The sequence below is a fragment of the Mya arenaria genome, chromosome 5 (genome assembly GCF_026914265.1).
Source record: "Mya arenaria isolate MELC-2E11 chromosome 5, ASM2691426v1".
Lineage (NCBI taxonomy): Eukaryota > Metazoa > Mollusca > Bivalvia > Myida > Myidae > Mya > Mya arenaria.
Window position 1 is genome coordinate 1,051,503 of NC_069126.1, and position 25,878 is coordinate 1,077,380.

The 25,878-nt window shown below is 33.7% G+C and overlaps 2 protein-coding genes across 3 annotated transcripts in view; both read left to right on the forward strand.

Annotated features, from left to right (window-relative positions):
• The first annotated feature begins 687 nt into the window (after positions 1 to 687).
• LOC128233624 (long-chain specific acyl-CoA dehydrogenase, mitochondrial-like) lies at positions 688 to 9,525 on the forward strand. Its single transcript, XM_052947385.1, has 10 exons — positions 688 to 835; positions 2,801 to 2,944; positions 3,313 to 3,343; positions 4,138 to 4,244; positions 4,564 to 4,728; positions 5,014 to 5,143; positions 5,541 to 5,642; positions 6,113 to 6,328; positions 6,976 to 7,103; positions 8,882 to 9,525. Exons 1-10 carry the CDS (start codon positions 762 to 764, stop codon positions 9,057 to 9,059), a joined length of 1,275 nt encoding a protein of 424 aa, XP_052803345.1. The 5' UTR covers positions 688 to 761; the 3' UTR covers positions 9,060 to 9,525.
• Positions 9,526 to 14,167: 4,642 nt separating this feature from the next.
• Positions 14,168 to 25,878, forward strand: part of LOC128233463 (diacylglycerol kinase beta-like) — a 94,911-nt gene continuing 83,200 nt past the window's right edge. Inside the window, exon 1 of one of the 2 annotated variants that reach the window (XM_052947142.1) lies at positions 14,168 to 14,274. The gene's annotated coding sequence lies outside the window, so the exon portion shown is untranslated. Of the gene's footprint in view, positions 14,275 to 25,170; positions 25,244 to 25,878 lie in introns of those variants that run through there. The other variant, XM_052947140.1, reaches the window with a different exon arrangement.

The following is a 25,878-nucleotide window of genomic DNA, read 5'->3' on the forward strand; positions in this document are numbered from 1 at the left end:
CATGCTTATGTATATTATTTTAAAGATTATTTCAAGATATTTTTAAGTTTAAAGATTCATGTTTTAACTCGATTTATTTTTATAAAAAAACAATCCCATGAATAATTGTCTATGTTCACATGTATATTTGTGTTCAAGTATAAATATATTTTCTTTTAAATCTATTGTTTTTATCAATACATTTTATGCATATATTGCTTTATATGAATAAACAAATCTCATAACTTCTTTTCAAATATGTTTTTTTTTATGTTTTTTTACTTGTAATATTTAGAAATAAAAAAAGAGTAAGGGCCGAAACGTCTCCGAAATGTCTACAGTACAGGATGGGGCCGATTTGGTAAGGGGCCGAAAAGGTAACCGTCTCAACTAGGGGCCGATTTGGTAAGGGGTCGATTTGTCTGGTAGCGGTCAAATCAAACTATCACTTACTTATATCTTACAACAATCCTTAAAGTGAAGACATTAAATAATTAAAATTAATGCAATCATCTCGTTTCATGCCGTTAGTTTCAGGTCTATTCATGTAGTAAGGGTCCATATAGGCATTAGACCGGTACCCTCATTCTCTTTTCTACAAAAAGAGTCGTTAGATTTTTATCAAAAAGTAACGTAGGGTACTAGTCTATATAGGCATTTGATAACTGCGTTATTACTCAGTCCTGAGAGGGGAAGTAACCAGTGGGTGCAAGTTATCTACCTACTTACTTACTGACTGGAAGTGTTATCTGCTGCACCGGTCCAAAGTCCGTCTGTCAAACATGTTTTGCCGAAATATTCTTCGCTTTAACTCTCTAATAAAACCCGTAACTAGGGGTTCAGCGTGTGCTTCAAGGTGAAAATAAAATGTTTACATATGAAATTATGATTATCATACCATTTCAGGTTGGGTGTTCAACAAATAATTTCGGACGTGGAATATATTCGGACATAGTTTTATATAACAAGTTGTTTAAATAAAAGAGCACTGAACTTCTTTACTGGCTAAGGTCACAAATCCGAACACTTTTTGAGGTTTTTCACAATTATCTTGGAGAGTTTTTGTAGTAGCAAGTTAAAATTGCGTATGAAACATCTTTGGTTAATGTGACAACATCTGTCAAAGTACAGATTCACAATCTCATCAATTTTATGTCGAAAATCGTTCATTATATAGACAGTAAATCACCTTTAAATTTATGCTATGGAGGGCACAAATACCGAACACTTGAAAAGCGAAAATCCATGGTCATACAATTATAATTAATAAGTATGCTATATTAAATAAACACTTAGCTACAATGTTATTTATTGTTTCCGATGTTTTTCAAAACATGAAATTCAAATGTAAAGTGTGATTTCTATTTATAAATATCATAAATGTAGGTCAACATAGCTGCAAAACCTAAAGATGCGTGTGCGCCATCTGACGTCATTCCCTCGTGTGCTACATTTTGATCTTTAAGGTATAAAGACTGAATGGCATTTTTTTAGAAAAATACTCAACAAAACAAGATGAAACTTCGCTCATGTGACCAAGGCAAGCCTTTGTATTGATCTAGATCATCGAATAATCGATCAGGGTAAACAAACGCGTGTTTTAGCTGGTGTTCGGGATTTGTGCCTTGTTCGGAAACCAGTAGGTTATTTTTTATGTATCTGGTATTAAGCATTATTTTGAACAATGAATATACAATGAAGTATTAAATCTGGGCGTACAAACCACCACGAATACTCTATTGTATATACTTATGAAAATTAATGGGGTTTTCAGGTTTTCCCAGGTTTTCAGTAATTCCACCGACCCCACTTTGAGTATGCAACAGGTTTGCATTTTGCCTGTTTTGGCCTTTTTTAAAATAATTTTGGATGATTGAAATGCAATTGAATTTCAACTATGAACAATTTGGAACTGGAAGTTGACAAGGAAATCCAACAGTTTGCACTATATATCCTCCTGTACTAAATAATCTGCAAATGAGATCATGTTAGCAATTGCGATTTCTGATTGAACTTAACATGTATTTTGGGTTCTTATCTAACTTTCTATAAATTAATAATCGTTTCCTGTCGGGAATCCTGATACAAATTTCTTCAATATCAAAATCCTCTTGAACGGTCTCACTAAATTTGGCATGTAAATTGTAATACATGTATGTGTCAGTTCTACATTTATATGAAATATGGTGTTCATGAGATCCTAGGACTGTTTGCGTTGAACGCCGGTTTTATGAAATAGTATGAATATAAGTTATATGATCAAAAGAGGTAATAAGGATGAAGAGAAACAACTTTAAATTCCTCATTCAATATTGTTTATCTTAAACACAAACAAACAAATGAAATGGCCCGCTGTAGGCGGCGGATGTGCGTTCATAATATAACATTCTGTTATAGACGGAAGTATGATCATAGTACGTATGTTTACTTGGTTGGTAATATAAAAATTAGCAAAGCCTGGGCTCTGTGTGGATTGAGAATTTACTGTACATAAAGATCAGTGGACCCCTTCAGGGTGGAGCATGCTTTCCTCAGAAGGAATCTGTTGGCCTTCTTGTTTGACTCGCCCATTACACAAGGATAACTTTTGTGATTGTATAGTTTTAAATTTCCTGACCGGTGCTACAGTATATGGCATAGCTTTCTTACGCATTACTGACCAGCTTGGCAGATGATTCAGACTGGAATGAATGACCATATGAGTCAGATTGAAAGACAATACAGCCCAGTTTAGGACGACCATATGGCTAAGATTTGAGAGACCTTACAGCCAAGATCGGCAAACCATATGGCCCTTGACAAAAATTGGTTCTCATTTCAGGTTATATTCTTCAAGACCGGAAGTCGGTGAAAGCCCAGCTCTCACAGACTTTGGGACTAGGAAGATTTTCTCCGAGGAACATGACATCTTCCGGCAGACTGTGAGGCGTTTCTTTCAAGAGGAAGTGGCCCCTAACCATTCAAAGTGTGTATGAATATGTGTTATATAGATAATGCAATTTTATAAATGTTACTTACCTTGTGTTTTTGTGTAAATGAATTCATCCAGACTCTTCTTACAAGATACAATATTTAAAATAAAAGAGTGTTCCTTTTTAACAGAGCTTAAATGATTAAAACACTTTTACTTACATAATAGTACCACACATTTGTTCAATCTTTCAGAATTCTTGTTTAGAAATGAACAAGATGTTCCCCATATTTTTATTACTTTTGCAAAATACCTATCTTATGCAATTAATCCGCCTTTGTCTCATTACTGTATTTGGGCATGAACTTTATAATATGACTATAAGTTGAATTTTTTTTTCATTTATTTTTTGTACCTTACAGATGGGAGGAAGACGGACAAGTCAGCAGAGAGGTAAGCTAATGAAAAATGCATGAAAGTTCATAGTTAGCACATGATTTTAGAGGTGTAGGCAGTAACAAGGTCATATGTTTGATCACTCAGCAAAGACAAAATACACTTAATAGGCTGAAAGTTTAGGTTTTTTTTAAATGTACCAATGTTGTTTACACCATTGTTGTTAACTTTCAAGTCGCTGATGCACTTAAAGTTTAATGGATACACTTGTGATTTGCTGTATTTCTAATGAAATTTGAGTCTGCTATTTCATCTCTATTTATTCATAAATATGTGAGCACATCATAAAATATTTCACATTTAAAAGTTAACAACAATGGCATTAATCATGTAGTTAACTTGAACTAAGTTCTGAACAATCATCCCATTGTATTTGGTAAAGAAAATCAGACGAAATTTTTGCTTACAATATTAGAAGATTGAAGCTGATCAATGATCTATTATTAATCGAAAAATTGGCATGCACAAACATTTTTGCATTTTGGCTTCTTAATTATATAGCTTAATATTTCTTATGCAGTGTTGTTATCTCTTGATATGATATTTTAATCATTTACTCCATGAAGGATAGTTAACTTAATAAAATGGAGAAAAAGATAAATCTATTATCGGTAGTCCCCTATATTGTTCTTTTCAATTGATTTTCAGTTTTAATTGATCATCGGTACAACACCAGTTGTGTTTAATTAAATTCTCAGGAGCTTTATATATTATCGTCAAAAAGCAGCATGGGAATTTTCACTTTTTTCGAGGAGAAAGGTCCACATGTTTTCTTGTTCTTTCTGAATCAGGTGTGGCAGAAGGCTGGTGAAATGGGGATTCTGGGAGTGAACACGAAGGAGGAACATGGTGGACTGGGTGGGGACGTCTTGTCTACAGCCATCACCTGGGAAGAACAGTATGTACATGTAGTATGACCCAATTTTTTATGCATACCCAAACTTGCCATTTTTAGGGTGCATCTTTCAGCTGGCTTTTCAATAGCCATGATATCTCAATTGTCAACATTGCAAAAACGTCAGTGATGGTCTTCATATTGAAACAATTCAAGAAGTTTGAAACTTGGTACATATGTTCACAATGACAGAAGCAGATGTGTACATATAGCAAGTCCCATACGTCTTGCTTTAATATTTGTTAAGTAATCTCCAAGACCAACAATTATTGGCATCCACTTTTATTCCTGTTGTTATAAATTTGCCACCATTCATTTGCAGAGCCTATGTGAACTGCACAGGTCCAGGTTTTGCCCTACATTCAGACATCATTATGCCGTACATCAGTCACTTTGGTACACAAGAACAAATCGAGAAGTATATTCCAGCCATGACAGCGGGAACATGTATCGGGGCCATTGCCATGACAGAGCCAGGGGCTGGCAGGTATGTGCTGCTCTTTGAACCGTGGGTGTTCTTTTGTTGTAGTACATGTATGTCAGGTAGACTTGTGTCTTTACAATAAATCTATATTGTCTGTAGTAAATATCAATGGTTTCAGTAATTTGTGTGTAGGTTCTGTTTCACTGTGACTTTTATGCCTCGTTTGTCTTTTATTTCTCTTGGATGGGATTATAGTACATGTATAATGTTCTTGATAAGAAATCTTTCTATTATATTTATTCGATCAACCATAAGAATAATGTTTATTTCATCATCCACAATTTGCAGCGATCTGCAGGGAATTCGTACCAATGCCAAACAAGATGGAGATGACTGGATACTGAACGGCAGTAAGGTGTTCATCACCAACGGCATTATGAGTGACCTCGTCATTGTGGTCGCTATAACCAACCCACAGGTAAGATTCTCTACAGCTCAGAGTTCATCACTAATGCCATTATAAGGGAACTCATTATTATGGAGGCTATAACCAACCAACAAGTAAGAATCTGTGCAGTTAAGAGCAGCAGCATCATTATGATTCTGTGACTATCGCTATGCTTGGTAAGGTTCTAGATGCTAAATTTATTGTTTTTGATGTTTAGGGGCAAATTTGGCCTTAGAGAAAATTCGTGGCTTACAATGAATATTTTTTGTAACACAGTACAATGTTACATGTATGAATATGATGTACATCAAATATGTTTCACAGTCATGCTTAACAGATGTGTCTTTTTTGTCATATTGTTGTCATAATTTAGACCTGCTGATACTTAATTGTATCCATAAAAAAATATAGAGATTTCCTCTAACAGGCCAAGTCAGCAGCCCACGGCATCAGCCTTTTCCTGGTCGACAGCGGAACCAAGGGATTCAACAAGGGAAGGAAACTGAAGAAAATTGGCTTCAAGGCTCAGGTAATAGGATATACCCGTAGCCTCAATGTGTCAGATGGTTTGAAAACAATAACACATTGTTGTTGCATCATGTAAGTGTTGGTGTTGATAGGGATTAAGATTTGCAGTTCCAAAATCAGACAAGGTACTAGTACCCTGTAGAGATGCATTTGTTGCTTTATACACTTTTATGACTGGTGTATATTCCCCAAACTTTCATTACAACTTGCTTCAAAGTAGTGCAACTTTTACAAGAGCAATAGTCAGAGTTTGAGGCAAATCTTTCATTGCTTTATTCCATCTTACACTACATATAAATGTCAGTGTTTAATGCTTTGATCTAATTAAAGTTATTCCTCTAATATCCTGAAGTTTTCTTTAGAGAACAAAGCAAAACTAGTCTATTACAAAAAAAATACCCTGTAAATCTATTTCAGTTTTTAAGTGAACTTGCAATCATAAGATGACTCCAAATGAGTTTTGTCTTACAGGACACCGCAGAGCTATTCTTTGAAGATGTCCGTCTACCAAAGTCAGCCTTGCTAGGAGAACCAAACAAGGGATTCTATTACCTTATGCAAGAACTACCTCAAGAACGCCTTATCATTGCCGCAGTTGCACAGGCTTCCTGTGAATGGATGTTTGAGGAAACACGAGAGTATGTAAAAAATCGCAAGGCCTTTGGGAAAACCATTTCAAATCTGCAGGTACTTTTGTATTTGAGTTATGGTACTTTGTTTTCTATTGGTCTGCCTGCGACCTGTAGTGGTTAACATTTATATGTATCAATAGTTCGGGTTTATGCAAGTTTTGCGCTTTTCAAATCTTGCTGTCTGGCACTACTTAAATCATGCTAACAACAGAATTTGACCCTTTTTATCAAATAGAATTCTATCCCCATTTTCATGGATCTGTGTTTGCAAAATCATTATTGTCCCGTCTGGCTATACTGAATAGTCAATAAAGAGTCTATATATCACCAAGACTGCTTTTTTATCCTGTGGGTGTAGTTTGTGCTGTCAAGGGATTGCTGATCAAACCTGAATGTTTATGTCGGTATCTTGCAAAAAACAAATTATCTAGTCCAAAAATCAATTACCATATTAGGTACTATTTGAACAAGATTGAAAATTTGACATAAATGTTAATATGATGTGCAAAATGGAATTTCCTTTGATGCAGTGCTAAACCTGTCTCATCAGTCTCTTTATGATGACTTATCCTAATATCACAGTATCTTAATATGGAGTTTTACAGTCAATTTACATGTGGAATATACACCTCAGACCGTCTGTAGGCTGTGCAGGTATGAAAAGAAAGCCTACATGTTGTTTTTTTACTGTTTTACTTTTAGACAATCCAGCATAAGCTAGCAGAGCTGAAGACGGAGATTTGTGTGACTCGTGCGTTTGTGGACCGATGTCTCGAGACTCACAATGCAAAGGGGCTTGACTCTGAAGCTGCATCCATGGCCAAATACTGGTACACATAGTTTAGTTGCCTCCATTTTCTTTTTAAATTTATGTTGATTCTAGCAGTTTTTGAGGTGTACAGCATAAGTGCACTGAACAACATTGGTTCAAGGAAACTATCATGGTATAGTGTAAAAATGTTGCTCTTTGACTGTGGTATACTTGTAGTTTGAAAATGTTGCTCTTTGACTTTGGTATACTTGTAGTGTGAAAATGTTGCTCTTTGACTTTGGTATACTTGTAGTTTGAAAATGTTGCTCTTTGACTTTGGTATACTTGTAGTTTGAAAATGTTGCTCTTTGGCTTTGGTATACTTGTAGTGTAAAAATGTTGCTCTATGACTTTAATATACTTTTAGTGTGAAAATGTTGCTCTTTGACTTTGGTATACTTGTAGTTTGAAAATGTTGCTCTTTGACTTTGGTATACTTGTAGTTTGAAAATGTTGCTCTATGACTTTGATATACTTGTAGTGTAAAAATGTTGCTCTTTGACTGTGGTATACTTGTAGTTTGAAAATGTTGCTCTTTGACTTTGGTATACTTGTAGTGTGAAAATGTTGCTCTTTGACTTTGGTATACTTGTAGTTTGAAAATGTTGCTCTTTGACTTTGGTATACTTGTAGTTTGAAAATGTTGCTCTTTGACTTTGGTATACTTGTAGTTTGAAAATGTTGCTCTTTGGCTTTGGTATACTTGTAGTGTGAAAATGTTGCTCTATGACTTTAATATACTTGTAGTGTGAAAATGTTGCTCTTTGACTTTGGTATACTTGTAGTTTGAAAATGTTGCTCTTTGACTTTGGTATACTTGTAGTTTGAAAATGTTGCTCTTTGACTTTGGTATACTTGTAGCACTTGTGAAAATGTTGCTCTATGACTTTGATATACTTGTAGTGTGAAAATGTGGCTCTTTGACTTTGGTATACTTGTAGTTTGAAAATGTTGCTCTTTGACTTTGGTATACTTGTAGTTTGAAAATGTTGCTCTTTGACTTTGGTATACTTGTAGTTTGAAAATGTTGCTCTTTGACTTTGGTATACTTGTAGTGTGAAAATGTTGCTCTATGACTTTGGTATACTTGTAGTTTGAAAATGTTGCTCTTTGACTTTGGTATACTTGTAGTGTGAAAATGTTGCTCTTTGACTTTGGTATACTTGTAGTTTGAAAATGTTGCTCTTTGACTTTGGTATACTTGTAGTTTGAAAATGTTGCTCTTTGACTTTGGTATACTTGTAGCACTTGTGAAAATGTTGCTCTATGACTTTGATATACTTGTAGTGTGAAAATGTGGCTCTTTGACTTTGGTATACTTGTAGTGTGAACATGTGGCTCTTTGACTTTGGTATTCTTGTAATGTGAAAATGTTGCTCTATGACTTTGATATACTTTTAGTGTGAAAATGTTGCTCTTTGACTTTGGTATACTTGTAGTGTGAAAATGTGGCTCTTTGACTTTGGTATACTTGTAGTGTGAAATGTTGCTCTTTGACTTTGGTATACTTGTAGTGTGAACATGTTGCTCTTTGACTTTGGTATATTTGAATTGTGGTATCTATAATTTGTGTTGTAAATATTGAATATCAGTTATATAAACACTGAATGGTTTATGCGATAAAATCTGTACATGTACATTATTAAGAATGTATCTTTAAAACAGGCAACTTACCATAACTTAATATTGTGCAGGGCCATGATTTTCAGACAATATAAAAATTTTTAGTAGGAATTGATACCTTCAAAGTGAATAAATTTTATATTTTGCCACACCATTGGTTGTTTATTTGTGCAGGTGCTCGGAGGTACAGAACAAAGTGGCGTCAGAATGCCTCCAGATGCACGGGGGCTGGGGTTACATGTGGGAGTATCCCATTGCACGTGCGTTCGTTGACTCCCGGCTTCAGATGATCTATGGAGGCAGCAACGAGATAATGAAGGAGCTCATTGCTAGAAATATCGTGAAGAAATAGACATTAGTGTTCACTTACGTCATTTGTTTAAAGTCTATAATTATATACTGGAACTTAATATATAAAAGACATATCCTTTCTGAAATTTGTTCAGTTTTCAATTGTTGTTGGGAGAAATTGTATGAAAATGCATGCGGATAGATGGCCCTGAGATCAATTTTCAAATCTGATTTGCCTACTAAGGACATACAATGCTTGAAATAGTATAGTTTATTTACACAATTTTCTGAACTATCAAACAAATGCATGTTTACAACTGATAATTGCTCACTTTTGACTTTTTTGTCTTAATTTGATCGGAAATGTACCAGATTATTTGAAGTATTAAATTAAAACATTTGGTATTCAGTAAACATTAATAAGAAGTAAGCAGGTGGCATTTTTTACATGCATAATTATATAAACACAATATTTTTTGTGCTTAATTGTTCTGTGATATTTTGAAATAAACAAGAATTTGATCTTCCTTGTACAGTTTACTTATTTTACAAAGTGTTCATGATGAGATACTAAGTTTTGTTCATATTTGTTGTGCAACATGCATTGTAACCGTTTGCAGTCCTGTCCTGCCTTGCTTGGGCAACACCATATTAATTTTCATACTACACCTATTTTTCAGAAAATGCATTTTTAAAGTGCTTGTTAATAGCTTTCTATTTTTTACAAAAAGTTCAATAAAAATTGTCAATCTGAATGATCCTCATGTCAGACAGGTCATTGCTTTCATAAAATCACACCATTTTTAATAAAATATGAAAATATAGTTAATAATTATTGTAAAAATTTAGAAGCCCCTTCTCAAGTTCAAATCGAACGTTAACTTGCACATGGCTTGGACATAAATGCAACGTTGAACTGGTGTTCCATTGCATACAAATTTTTTGGCACACTTTTCTTGAATCTACAATAAACAGTCAATTAATATCCTAAAACAAAACCAATCCTTCATTCATAAAGCATAGATTTTTGTGAAATATAATGCGATCTTACATTGAAACAAACAATTATCCTAGATTTTGTCAAGTACGAATTTAACAAGTGGCCTATGGGGCATATGCTATACTGGCACTTACATTCAAAGGGAAGCAATAAGTGAACCATGCTTCACAAAGGGCAATAACTACTACAATAATACTCAACTCTGTACAAAGTTGTTTCCCTTAGACAATACTTTTGCTTTCGGGCTAATGGAAAAAACTACAACAATAATACATGTACAACCCTCTGTACACAAATGTCTCCCTTAGATAATACTGCAGCATTTCAAGGGCCATACTCCAGTCATGCATAAGCGGATCTGGCTAGTTTAAGGAAGGAACCGAGCTCTCATGGGTATCTTACTATTACTGTATCAGTTTGGTTAAGATACACTCAAAACTGTATACTGTACTACGTACACAACGAGGGGTGAAAGCGAAAAGGTTCTATCTGCTTCTTTATTTAATGTCACTTAGAACCTTTTCGCTTTCACCCCTCGACAAGCAAGTGTTTACAGACCCCGGATGCACGGACGACGGACACCGCGCCATGGTATAAGCCTTTGTCCAGTACAGCTAAAACGTCTTTTGTTGAATATTATTACATTTTACACATGGGTACATATCGGACTGTCACATCACTCGTCACATTTTAGGAGTAATTCCCCTTCATGAACCATGTGAAATGAAGCTGCTCGTCCAAAGATGAAGGCAGATTGCATTTCATAAATGTGACATTATTAAATAAAAGTAGTAATTTAAAGTAGCCTTGCTACTTTGTTATAATAGATTTAATATGTATGTTCGTACAATTTCGTTTGTGCCGTACACGAAAATGTGGTCGGTAACACTGACCATGGACGTAGGTCCATTTGCTATTGCAAACTGATAATTCACGAAAGAACGTGTTAAAGAAATTGTACCTTTCTCTAACGGAACTCAGATGATGCATTATGCATTCTGTAAAATGTATGTAGTACAAGTTAGTAGCCTATATGTGTGTCACGGTCATAGTACATGTGTAACTGTGTTAGAGTATGTATAGGCGTCGTACGTTTCTACAGAAATTTCTTTACGATCTCTAACCTCAACCTTACATACACAAAATACAATTTAAATGAAAGTTTGTAGTAACACATATTTCACCATGAAGTATTAAATCGAATGAGCATTAGACTATCGTGCGTGCGTACGTATTTATGCCGCTAACCCTTAAATAATCTCCGCCGTAACGCAAATGGTTTATAATGTCATCCATTAAATGAAAATAAGAAGAAACCTAAGTAATAACCCAATGTATTATGTAATATAACACGAAATCGTGTACTTGTGTGTCCGTGCATGCTACCCGAACGTAAACTGAATGTGTTTGGTAACCTTAAACCTAGCGGAACGCAAACGGTGTGTTATTCAGGAATGAAAGTTAGCTGTAACATGTGTGATTAAATTACATTACATGTAATATGTACATTTAAGTTCGTACCGTTGAATGAATATACAGTAAAAAGCTGCCGTTTACCCTAGCCCAGCCCTAACATTATTGCAAACTGAGCATTAACAAAAATGTTCATAACCCAAGCTCTTACGGATAGCGAACAGTGTACAACGAAAGTATCTAAACACCTGTCTTATTATTTGGTAGTATATGAAGTATGTGTTCGTGCGTGCGTACGTACGAATTGTATCATTGAGTAGCTCTAGAAAAGCGGTCTCTAACTTAATTACGCAACCTGATTAATACTAGCTTTAACGAAACACGATCAACAAACTGTATATGCATATAATTAAGCAGCTTTCCATAATGATCGTGTAATTGTGACCTTGACCTTTGAGGTATGGCCGTGGGACTCTTTCACGCAACACGTCATCTTTGTGTACTGAACACAAGTTCCAAGTAATTTTAGAATCTCTCCAGGCATGGCAAAGTTACAGCCCGGACACTGTAAACCGAACGGACGGACGGACGGACGGACGGTGCGATTTCAATATGCCTCCTTTGGTTTAAAAAACATTAAACTTGAAAAATAATACCAACTTTAACACATGAGTACATAACACACAGTCACATCACTCTGAACATTTTAGGAGTTATTCCCCTTTATGAAACCAGAAAGAATACAAACTACACTATTTTACTATTCATGGGTTGTAACTCCGAAACACTTTAAAAGAGTTTCCTTTTATATAAAAGTATATATTTTTAAATTAATTTACGTCTATGAAAATAGAGTCGTTTTTACATTACTTGGAGATTATAGCATATGACCTGTAAGATGCTTGAATAAGGAAAAAAACTTGAGTTAGGGAATGACTTTAGATGTTTGTTAATACAAATATGTCAAAAACATAGAAGCCAGTTTTTTTACCCAATCTTCTTGATATTCAGGTCTTATGAATTAATGTCAGATTTTATTAATGCTCATGCTTTGTCAAAACGTAAATCACTTGATTAAATATTCGAAAATGTCTAAAATGGGGGAAGTTTTTTTACGACTTTGTACTGTGTACAGAGCAATTTGCATTAAAAACGACCCTACAACGCTCCCATTTAGCAAACGATTTGCCACTTTTGCGTTGCAATATGATGTATAAAATAACATGAATTATTTACTAATAGAGTTCCTGAATAATGATATATTAGGTAACTGTACTAATATATGTAACGTAACCATATTTTGTTACCATTTTGTGTTTTACTACTATATTTGCGTTCTTAATCTTCAAAAGTTTGGTCGCTTACGAATAGCAAACTCCCACATCGGATTCAATAGCTTTTATTGTTATTCTGGTATTGATTTGTTTTAATTTATCGACATAACAATGAAATATTGTGTCAATAATGATTTTCCATGGTAGTGCGTTGCTCCGTGCGTGACGCTAACGCCGCTCTTTTCAATGTTATTTGAAATACACTCATGCACTTCGTTCAAAATTATATAACTACGAAGGACATGAACGGTTAAACAGAGATTTTCTATTTTTCGTAAGGGTTATTGACGCAGTATTTTGCTAGCTAGTGTGGGACGCTACGTACGTTGGTGGCTATAGTTACAGTTATCTCCATGACTACGAAAGTCGACTTAAAATCAGCCCTAAAATGTCATGAATAATATATCTACATTGATATACTGAACAGTTTTTAAAATATGAAATTATATACCCCCAAATTATATAACTTTCCGGACAACCCTCGTACATTTAGACCACTGCACGATTAAATTTAGTACCGTTGAATTAAATCTATCTACTGAAACTTCGGTCGCTTACATTAACATTACCCTAGCCCTGACACAGACCTTGTATAATGTCACCCATTAAATGAAAGAATGTAGTAACCAATGCTTTTATGTAATAATAATGAAGTTTGTACTTGAGTGCTCGTTCATGCATTGGTATTGTACCATTCATTGATTCTGTTATTAACAAAATAGCTGTCCACAGAACACAAACGGTGTCTAATACATACTGTCATGTAGTAACCTTGTTACATTTAGTTTACCCTAACGAAACTGAAAGGTGTGTAGTAACCATAACGAACGCAAATGGAGTATCATGCAATTAGGCCATGATAAAGGGATTGCTTCATTTTTTTCTGTAGATCTATTAATGGACGATACGTACGCACGAAAACATTGTAAAATATATCATGCACCATGATAATATTTGTTACTACGTATAGTTTACATTATGCATGATGTATCATTTGCGTTCGCTAGGATTAGGGTTAGCAATTACCTACTAGCTTGTTCTACGGCGTAAGTTAAGGACTGGCAACATTTTTCTGGAGTGTTCATTTTGTATAAATGCAGGAGGGCATGCTTCATGGAATTTGCTGTCGTGCCCACATGTGTTAAGACAGCATTAATAAACGTAAACAATATTAAGATATGTACATTTTAAACAAGTATACTATGAAATGATTTTTTTTTACTTTTTACTTTTTATGCAGTTTGTTCGATGAAAATTTCACTTTAACAAATATCAATGAATAAGGAAACGCGCAACAAAGCCCCCAAAAATAAAATCACAACCCGACACAGAATACCTATATGCATTTCAACATATACAGAATCCAGATATCGGCACTAGTGCTAGCGTTTCCCGGGCGTGATTTACATCGTGAGTGCGTGGGCGGATGTGTGCGCATGCGTAATAAGCAATAACAAAGTCGGAAGTAGCAAAATTATCTAGATGAAAGTGTTTTTTTCTTGAACATTTGTTGCATCTTCATGTTGTATGTAAGTATATAGCTCGAACTAACTTATATACATTAGTAATCATTTGTGAAAATGTTTTCAGTGCGTTTTAACGATAAGCGTTTGGTCAGCATGTTAAACGAAAAATGTCTGCAACTGTGCCTCTGGGATTCACACTTCCAGAAAGATTGTTGCTGGAGCAGATCATGCAGTTTCAAATTTAGCAACAGATGGGATAGTACTGCTGGGGACTAACTTTATTGAAGCAATGTATTTTATGTAGCAAATGACATGTTGAATTAGTGGAGTTTTCTTTTAATTGACTTCCTAGATGAATGCCTGTATATTATACTGGAAATCTTATAAATTGCAAAATAAGCGGCCCAAAAATAAGAAGCCACAAGTTACAAATCCAAAATATTGAATAATACCTTTACACTCATTGGCTAAATTAACACAGTGATGTTGACAAACCTCTTAAATTTACTTTTGAGGAAAACTACAGGGTGCAGGTCACTTCCAAATATAAGTAAGCATTGCGCTAGCACATTATGAACCAAGCTAAACAGTTGGTGGGTTCTCACCAAAGTGCTCTACCCTCCTCCAAGAATAACCTTTTTGATTGGTCCAGGCACACTGTATACCAATGAAGGAAGCTAGCGTTGACGAGCATTGAAAATGTAACTGCTGGAACACTAGCACAGAGATCTTACAACTTATTGCTGACCAAATAGTTCCATTTTTAGGGCTAAAATTTGACCCCATTCCCAATGCTATAACATAAACTTTTTCCCCAAATATGAAAAAAAAATTCAAAAATTCATGTTTTAAATATTTTAATAAAAAATGGACCCCAAACCTTTTTGTTTGGAATAGTTATTGTAAAACTCTACTTTTTTGTAAAAATATGTGGTTGATCGTGGAATTATTGGTTATTTTAAGACAGATCAGCAGTTTTTAGCATTATTGCAGGTAAAATATTTTGATTTCATATATGCCATATTTCTGGAGACCATTCCAGGGGATTTGTTAAAGGCTGAAAATTCAGGGGGATTTTTAAGCTGGTCTTAGTTGGTGAATTTTCCTAGTATTTTAAGATGCAAGTAAAAAACAAGTATTCACCTGTATTAATTGCTTTGAAAACCTTTAACATATCATGATTCATCATATTTTATGATACTCGGTTATGTCATACTGTTATGCTCTTGCAGAACATGTCTAAGGAAAAATATGTTTTCGAGACAATTTAATTGGTTAACCTTCCTCCAAAGTCAATTAAAAAATTCTGCTTTAAATACTATCAGCTATGATGCATTCAGACATTAAGAGAAGAATGGAATAAGTATAATTAATGTCTTCCATTTCACAAATAGTAAAAAAAAATTGCCTTTGATCAAATTAAAACTACAAATAAATTAATCACTTTTTGTAAAAGTTTCCTTTTGGCATTTATCAAACCTTTTTTAAATATCCATTGTAATTTATTCAGTCATTTCTCCCATGTGGAGTTGTTTGTTTACTTTCAGTTTCACTCACAATACTGTCACAGGTTTCACTTTGTCATTATTGCCTGTTGTAAAATCTCTCTTTTTTTTAAAATTCCGGGGAATTTTTATCTCCCACCGGGAGATCGGGGGAAGGATCGAAATTCCGGGGGATTTATGGCATGTATGGGTTTTGAGTCTTGATTCTCAAACACTGACTCCAAGTGTTCTTGAAAATGGGCCAGGGGCGGTAACAACGAACAGACTCCAGCTGAAGTTCAGACTCGATACTCAAAAATTAATATCTTAATTTATTACAAATCTATCTGAACATTTATGGTGGAAATTGCAGAGTATTTAACCACTTGAATGTTTTAACGTGTTTTGTAAGAATTTATTTTAAATAATTTTTCATAATGTATAGAGGATATTTGTTGATTTCAGTGAATTTTTTTCATGAGTATCATAGAAAAATTGTATTTTCACTGTGGTGATGGCTTGCGCTTAATTTGACCAGTGCATAGAATCCCCTACAAAATGTGAATTGAAATCACCATTAATTTATTAAAGCTTACTGATATGAGGTACACAAATAAATAGTAATTATATTGAAGCAATAAGTAACTTTCGATATAAGTGTTGGGTGTGAATGTTTCCATCAGAACCCGTCTGGCCATCCCATAGGTGAAAACATGAGTGAGAACACTTATTAACTGTTTTTCCAATGATTATACGTTATCTATATATAGATTTGTATTATAAGATATTACAAAATATATATAAGGCCTAAACCATAAAGCATGATCCTGCAAGAAAAATTAAACAGTATTGTTCTTGTTCTTTGTAGCTTTATGCAATTTTTTACCATTGAATATTAATCAATCATTTAAAAATGTTCATTCATGACAACGCTTTTTGGGAAATAATATTTTCCTTAAAAAAAAAACAATATTGCCTTTTGGCACTACCAGGTGCATTGTTCATAGGTATCTATAATTATTAAACTGCCATATTCAGAAGGTCAGTGTGAGTATGTCATATTTGCGATACAAGATACAGGAATCTTTATATAAAGTCAGATATATCCTTACAAGAAACATTAGCTCAATGAGCTATCTTCCTTCATGAATCACAAACCGACATAACATTTCAAAACAGTGAATAAAAAATGGAAAATGCAAAACAAAAAATGCATAACTAACAAATGAAAAATATCTGAGTTACCAAAAATGACATTAAATTAACAATGTAAACAAAACGGGTAGTGTATTTTTTCAAACAAGGATAATACCCTGTATTGTATGTTCATCTGTGTATGCATATAGTTTCACAATTTCGTTGACATGTGATATTTTAATTCAGTACAATATTCTGCATTTAATCTCTGATGCGAAAACAAGCTTAGACTGTGCATGTTTTTTTGTGAAAGCAAATACAGATTTATGCAAAATTGCATTAATAGATTGAGAGATGATTATTTTTCCTCAACCACCCATGCCAGATTAAGCCAAATATATTCATCTAAAACATTCATTTTATAAAGCCCCATGCTTTTGAGCTGTCTGTGGTCATTTGCATAAACATAATAATGTTGATGTATGATGTAATCACACTTTAAAGCTATGTTTATTTAATGATAGCATTTCATTTTCACACTCATAATATTTTAGGATGTTAAAACTTGTTTTTCCTGTTTATATCCTTTTCCTAGAATAAATTAGATCTTAAATGTGCACAAGTTTGAATGATTCCATGAGTATCTATTCAAAACGTTCAATTATTCTGAGATGAAAAATGAAGTGTTTGATTTGTAAAATCGTATTTGATTTTTCTGTATATGGTAATATGTTCAAATGAAAATTTTATGTAAAAGGCTCATATACTTTCCTTAAGGTGTCACAATCACAAGCAGACATGAGATAGCAATGACAAAATATTTTAAAGAGAAATTTGATATACTGTAAATGACTGATTATAAGAGAATTTAAGTGTTGATAAGACATACGCAAAAAAATCCGTGGGGGACGCATTAAAAAAATGTTAAAATTGTCTGCTACCATTGGGACCATGTTGGTTGACAGTGACGAAATTAATTTTTTTCGCGATGGTTATTTTAGACCATGCAATACTAACACAAAGCAAAATATTCTTTCTGAGGGTTAAGCATAAACGATAACCTGTTGAGAATGAGAAGTACGTTGTATGTGTTCGTCTTCAAAATGTCAACACCAACAGGAAAGTATAAAGAAATCGGCAAAGTGCGAAAAAACAAGACTATTTATAATAATTATCGCATCAGTTTGTACTATTGGTATGCTAAACTGCTTAAAAACAGTGCAAGTTTTTCACACCTTATCATACCACCAACAAAAGATATTTGGCAGTGCACAGCTATGCTTCTTTATATATGCATGTTTTATTATTGTTTTATACAAAATAATATTGAATAATTTTATTCGTACAAAAATGAGAAATTAAAATAATAAACGTTATACGATACACCATATCCCGATCTTCAACTGCCGTTTTAACCCGTATAAACTCAATCTAGATGATGTGAATGACATCCCTTTCTACATAAATCTAAACAAACTAGTTTTTTCACCATTTATTTCTCTGAAGTGCCAATTTCGGCCTGCAATCGACCTCTGAAAAAAATGTCAAAAGCTTGTTACCGTATGTAAGACGAAGGCATTTTTTTTACATCGAAATCTGAGGGAAAAAAGTGTGTCTTATAACCAGTCATTTACGGTACTTCTGAAGTTCATAACAATATTTTTTTATCAGTGAATGCAGTTTTCTTCCTTTTGGAGGTGAGGTTGGGGTCGTTATCTTCTTTTCATAACATCCATATTTTATAGCATCAACATTGTTAACCATATTGATTTTCACATTTAAAATACAGTACATTATCAAATGTATCATATCTGAAAGTTCCATAACTCTTGAGAGTCATTGTAGGTTGCAAAATGAAAAACCTTTACTTTTCCCATATAATTGTTTTTAAATTAAACTCTTCTTTGTTGATGCAAAACAATCCTACAGCCAAAAACTATAAAAAAATTCCTGATTTCACAAGCAAGGTAGGTTTGAATATAGGTTGAAAAGTGTCTGAAAATCATGGTCACACAATGACATTGCCATTTGGTCTAACTTAATGTTAATTAGAGCGCTCTAGAATGCAATATATTCAGGCGTCTGTCAGAATCAAGGAACTACCCAAAAATCCAAAAGCAGAAAAAATAACTCTTTAAAAAAAGGTCAGGAAACCTGAAACAAACCTATTTTTTGTAATGTGCAATGTACATGACGCTGGAAACAAATTAATTCCAATTTCATTTTCTGTGTTCTGTCCCGAACGTTGTAATACATTACAATCGGGACAGTTTCAATCAATTACTTCCCGAGTATTCCGAACAAGGACTGGCCCATTGCCTTCTCCATAATAAATTATGGACACACAACAAGTTAACACTGATCTATTGCCTCAAGCTTTCATTTTCAGGCCATTTTAATTAGAAAATTGTTGGTGGAATTTTGAGAAGGGATGGGTCCACACTACATGTAGCAGTAAAAAGGCTGTTGTGTGGAATGGCCAGAAAAAGTACACACAAAATAATACATGTATAGAAGATTGAATTTATTATATGCTTTCCAGTGTTTCATAGATATTTATCAGTGAAATAAAAATGATATTTCACTTTTTCAAACAGTGAAAATATCATATTGATATTTTTTACTGTTTTGAAATTTCAAACCATTCTCATTTTATCAAACTTCAGTGCGCATAGGGCTGGGGCACAATTTCAGAGACATCATTTCGGAAATGATGTCCTTTTCGCATTCAATTTGGCGAGCTTTATTGAAAAAATACAGCAGACCATAACCCTCGTGAACACGAAAAGTAAATATTACACTCGTGGTTATAAGTAACGCCAATCGTGAACTTTAGCTTTTGATGCACACTCAGTGAAATATATCGCGATCTTACACTAAAACAAACAATTATCCTCAATGTTTTTGACTTATGTATCTGTTGAAATGGCCTGTGAATGTAATGACTGGTATGAGGATCTCGTTAGTCAGTAATGTTATAATGCTAGCTGGTAAAGGATTATTTATGATTTAAAAAGATGCGGAACACAAGAACATTCAAGAATGTCAAGACGATTAACATTTTGTGAAATAATGTAGTGTGGCCTTTCTTCCATTTTTTTCTGGAGTTTATTGTCTTGTTTTAATCTAATAAGGAGTCTCAGGTTTTTCAAGTGATCAACAATGTTGGACATTCCTGTAAGCACTCTCGCCAAGTCGGGCATTGTCTTGTCAGTTTTCCAAATTTAAAAGTAGAATGTGTTAAATTTGGAGCAAATTGCTGTCATAATAATGTTGTTATTAGATTTAGTTTAAATAAGATCAAATTTTTATTAAATGAAGTATAAACTTCATAATATAACGCCTTATTTGTCCTTATTGACGCGAATGCCCTTAAACAGTAGATGTGAATGACGTGGGTATTCAGGGGCGTACATGAATCATTTCAAACTGTACGCCTGTACACTTGAGTGAAGTGTCAACATGTGATTTTTTTCTTTCTTTTTTTTGTCTGAATAAGTTATGTTATATGGTGTACGGGAGGGTTGTCCCATGTCAAAGTAATTTTCAAAGAACACAGTTGAAAACTAAACATTTTCAAGAATTATGTAAGCTTACACTAAGTCACATCATGACAAACTGGTGAAAAGTTACATGTATATGCCATAATTAAACACCTCCTTTGCCTTCGTTTTTTACTTTATTGATGTCCGGTGTAAAGCACTTGCCATTTTAAGGGAAGCCAAATTCATTTGTACGCTTAGGCGTATTGAAATATGTGTTGTAACGCCACTGGTATTCTAAGTTTGCCTGATTCTTGAATTGAGCAATGCTGTCCCTGTTTGAATGCTTGTAAAAAATGCACCTTATTCCACTATTAACAGATGTTATTAGTGGCCATTTTGTTACTATCACAGTGGCTGACATGTTGTATATAAACCCTCTACCCTATTGATGATATTGTACAATGGTGGGTTACACCAAACTAATATATAATGTACAGTGTGGGACTCTCTGAATCCTTATGCAAATGATACAAAAACTGTCTAAAAAAACTATTCATTATAGTATAATTAACGACCCAAACAAAACTGTTAAAAAATAATGGAGAGCCTGGGTATTAATTGCACATTACTAAATAAATGGTTCAAATTGCATTATTGGAGAGAAATAAAGCCTCAAGATTACTGGTTAAGTGTTTTTTTCTACAAAATACAGCCTGTTAACTGATGCCATGATAATTGCTACTGAAGTGCCAGAAATTAATTTGCAACACATACTTTAAAAAAAGAACAGATCGCAGACAAGGATCAGGTAATTTTAAGCCTGGCAAAGTATTTAAAAAAAGTTACTGTCAGGAGTGACATTTTTTGTAAAAAAATTGTTCTCGTCACATACTTTGCATTAGCAGCCTTTTCAAGACACATTATTGTCAGGATCTGTGTCTGAAGCAGCGAATAAGAAGAACCCAGACAAAAAGAAACAAATACATTGGAGACGCATGGAAAAGGCAGATTGGCATATATTTTGGTTACTCGTGACATCACAAGACACTTGGCTATGTTTAATCAAGCCCCAGTCTCTTCTGTCTCTGTAACATCTATTGATTTTTCCTTTCCGCCCGCTTTCCCTGCTCCCTGTTGCCTAAGGCTGGCAAGATATGCATCCTGGTTGGAGAAGAGAATCAACTTGTGACATTCTATGAGAATCTTAAAAAAACAGTTGTACATGCGTCAGAATTTCTCAATTTTCGCAATAGCGGGTAATGAACTTGTGTCCTTCTACTAAAACCTTAGAAAACAGTTGTATATGCGTCAGAAAATCTCTATTTTTTTATTTTTTATTCTTCTTAAGTCAAGGTTGAGTTTCAACGGAGATTTTGCAATGTAGCTGGAAGCATTTAAAGGACATTGACATTAATTTCTGTCGATATTTTCAAATGTAGCGTGTCGGTTTTAAAGGAAATTGGATTTTAGTTTAGGTGGCTTTGGGAATTAAAAGTACTTGAAAATACATTATGTGTTTCAGAATTTTTTTATGAAGATCAGACAAAGATATTACCAGAGTTGCCATAGCATATTGTAAGCATAGTGTCACTAAGATGTAAATAAAATGTTCATAAACGTTACGAATTACTATCAAAGTTCCGAACTTTTTATTTTTTATTTTCATGTCTAAATTCTCAACCACTGAATGGTTTTGACATGTATTTGATGTAAGATCACTTCGATCATCATTCATTCATAGAACTTTTTTTTTTATAAGTTACAACACCTGTTAGATGAAGAAAGTATTGCCTGATGAGATTGTCTTTGTGTTATTGTGATCCATTAGCCCTCTAGAATTACCAGTGTTTATATTTTGTCTGCTTTCTGGCTGATATCTGCTGCACCAAGTATCATTTTATTGATAATTTGCTATTTTTAAAGAAACAATTGTAGGTCATATTGGTTAGAAGAACTTAAATGATTGTATTAATGTAAGTCAAGATATTCATAATATTGAGAAAAATATATTTAATATACCATCGAGCTGGATTGGCATTAATCAGCAAATTGTATTGTATGAGATTTTATCAAAAAGCTTTTACCATTCTTCCTTTTAGAAGAAAAGGGATTGAAGATAAGATATGACCTTGACCTTAGTTTCGCATTTTCCAAGGTCATTGAAAAGATGGAAATTGTAGAATGACCTATTTTATGGCGTTTTCTTTATTAAGGATGAAACATGCATGTATTTTTTTAAAAACAAATTTACAATACTGTAATATGAAATATGCAAATGACAGAATAATGATTTTATTAATTATGTTATACATGTAACTACTAAATTTAGATTTTGCCCCAGGTAACTGGCACAAACGTCATTATGTTGTACTAATCTGTCTATTTATCAAATAATTAATGCTGAAGCCTTTGTCATCACTATGTTAAAATGAGTCGGCACAGTCGCCGTTAAATTATTACGCAATTAAAATCTAAAATATACATTGTATAACAGAATGTTGCTGATATTTCGCAGAAACCAAGGCTAAAAGATGTGTAAAAATTGTCATGGCAACAGATGAAGTTCCCAAAGGTGAAAAATTATCAATGTGACATTGTCACGCGATATTGGCGACAGATTGTTTTCCTGTCAAAAACTAATAAACTTTATTAATATATGAAGGCACTTCTAGGCAATTTTATGGATTTTTATTTACAGAGCTGTATAGGGCAACTTTACACTATCCATTACGCCCACATTTTATTGTTACTGTAAATTGCCTTTTTATTGTAATATTTGAAGAGCCGAGGTTGTAGCTATGTTTGCCTTTCTGATGGAAATGCAGTTTTATGCATTTTCTGTAAAGTTTAAGTATCAACTCTTCAAACAGCCATTGTATTAGCAACAGACTTGCTTTAAGAGCGAGTGGTTTATATGGTGTCGTAAATTATTGATTTTGTGATCTCATAAAATAATGTCAAATACTAATATGTTTGTTAAAATTCATATAACAAAATCAAATGCAGCAATATGGAAGTCATTTATCTGTTTTACAAAATCCCACAGGATATATTCAACCCTGGACAAAATCCCCCCAATCCCGAAGGCCATATAATTCCCCACCAATTTTTGCAATGATATATATGATATTCAACTTTTCTTGCCCTTTTCAAAGGTTTCTTTAAATGCCATGTATAATTATGTGGTATAAACTTTATGATAAATCAGTTGATTACATTTTACAAAATTTCTACTCTGAAAAAAACATGAAATATAGTTTAAAAGAATGTGGGGAAGGATAGGGGAATTTCAGTTTAAAGGCATGCGTGGGAGATAGGGGAATTTCTTGTTTAAAGGCATGTGTGGGAGATAGGGGAATTTCAGTTTAAAAACCTGTATGGAAAGATGGGGGGATTTAAGTTTAAAAGCAAGTAGGGGATGATAGGGGAATTTTTTTAAAAGTATATGGGTGAGTGTGAGGGATTTCAGTTTAAAAGCAAGTGGGTGAGAGGGGATTTTAGTTAAAAAGCACAGCGGGGAATGAGGGGGATTTTAGTTAAAAGCATACGGGGAGGGATTTTAGTTTAAAAGCATATAGGGAAGGGAGAATGGATTTTAGTTTAAAAGCATGTGGGAGAAATTGGGGAAGTTGATATAAAATGTATATTGGGGGGGATTTTAGTTTAAAAGCACTTGGGGACTGGTGAGGGGATTTTTGTTTAAAAACATGTGAGCGAGGGTTGGGGTATTTTGAGTTTTACTGTGATCATTCATGTCTTCATTATCAAATGTTAACAGATGACATTGCTATGTCACTGTAATTATTATAAACAAATCTAAACTTTGTCTGAAATACTAGGTCAGAAGTCCATTAGCAAAAATGTAAATATATATCAAAATCCCATACTGATGTCATGGTTTGATTATAGATAGATTGTTTGAAAGAAATTGTCATGGCATATTTAGGGTTATGATTCATAAAGGTCTCATATAATTGATATTAACATTGACAGATGGCCACATGAATGTCACAGGCCGATTGACCAGAAAGACTATGAAAACAGATGCCTCCTTGTTTCTTGTTTACTGCAAACAAGTTTTCCCAAGATGAATGAAAAATCATAGACCGGGATATGATTATTATCATCAGAATGATTGGGAAGGAATTTCATTACAAAATACTGAGTATAAATATTGAGGGCGAATTTTGTTAAATTAAAATTAAAAAAAAGTCATTAATAACTTTAAAGAAAACAACATGTAAAATGTTTGTAAAATATTGAACTTAAACCATTCCCCAACCCCCAAAACCCCACATGCTCCAGCTTGTGAAAAAGAAAAAAAATGTTAGCGCCTTAATTACATTTATGCTGACAGTTTTCATTGTTTATGCCTTTACTATAGTTTTGGACTTGATACCAGTCAATCATTTGCATTAATTGTTGTTCTGTTCAAATACAAATCAAGAACTGTATTTACCTTTTACAAAATTTGTTCCAAAGACTTGGGTTAAAAATTTGTGAGATTTGATTTGAAAATATCAAAATCCAGAACTATTTCACTAATAATTTGCCATCCTGAGAACTATGATGTGATGAATAATTAATCAACAACAGAATGATTACAACGTAATGAGACATGTTTTTTACAAATGCCTGTTGACAATACACTTATGTATAATGTTTCTTTCCCTGATGTTCTGGCCCGACTTCTATGCAGTTTGTATGATGGATGTTTACATAGATATCTTCCACCCCCACACTTTTGCCGTACAATAAATGTATTGTTTATATGTTCTACTCTGATCTATAAACTCCATGTTTTTTATGGCTAAACCAATGTATTTAGCCTTTCTTCTCTGGTTTTATTAATTTCTTGGAAGGTTTTGCTGTTGATCGGAATCCTGGCTTTTTTTCCTGGAATAAGTTTTACGTTTAGCATTTACGGTAAATATTATTTTTTGGTTATTATTATTTTTCCATTTTTTTTGTTATATTAATTTATGTGTACAGATATTTTGGAAAGGAAATGCACACTTCAATAGTTTGTTTACCAATATTGTGTCCTTCCAATATACATGTACAATGATTGATTTTGATATCAGTTGTATTTTGACAACATTTATTGTATATCATTCCAAGTATGTTTGTTGGAAAAGATGTGGTTGTTTTGTTTTATTTACAAAATGAAAGAAGACATTTGGTGGCAAGAGTAATTTTATTCTATAGCTACCTAAATCACTGTGTAAAGGAAACACTTTTGTCTCATACTATAGTTTCCATAAAAAATGCCTGCATTTAATCCATATATTATTAGACTTCTGACAATTTTTTAAGAATTTCATGTTCAGTCTGAAAACTCTTCAGATAATTAGAAAAATAAATGGGGAAAAAAATAGTTTTTATTTTATTTGAAAGGGACGTAACTCGTAACACCTCAATTACATTATTATATTGGTAGTGGAATGTCAGGTATATTGTGAGTTTTCAGGGTTCCCCCTGGGTTCTTAAAAGTTGTCGCCACTTTTTCGCGGGGGGTTAAGGGGGCCGCGATAGGCCCCCTTACGGGTCCAGGGCAGCGC

What these genes read in the sequence shown, in the direction of transcription:
- LOC128233624 (XM_052947385.1), top strand. Translation starts at nt 762, where the DNA reads ATGTTTTGCCGAAATATTCTTCGCTTTAACTCTCTAATAAAACCCGTA. An exon ending in GTGGCCCCTAACCATTCAAA is followed by an intron (nt 2,945 to 3,312) that starts GTGTGTATGAAT and finishes TGTACCTTACAG; the next exon opens with ATGGGAGGAAGACGGACAAG. An exon ending in ACGGACAAGTCAGCAGAGAG is followed by an intron (nt 3,344 to 4,137) that starts GTAAGCTAATGA and finishes TTTCTGAATCAG; the next exon opens with GTGTGGCAGAAGGCTGGTGA.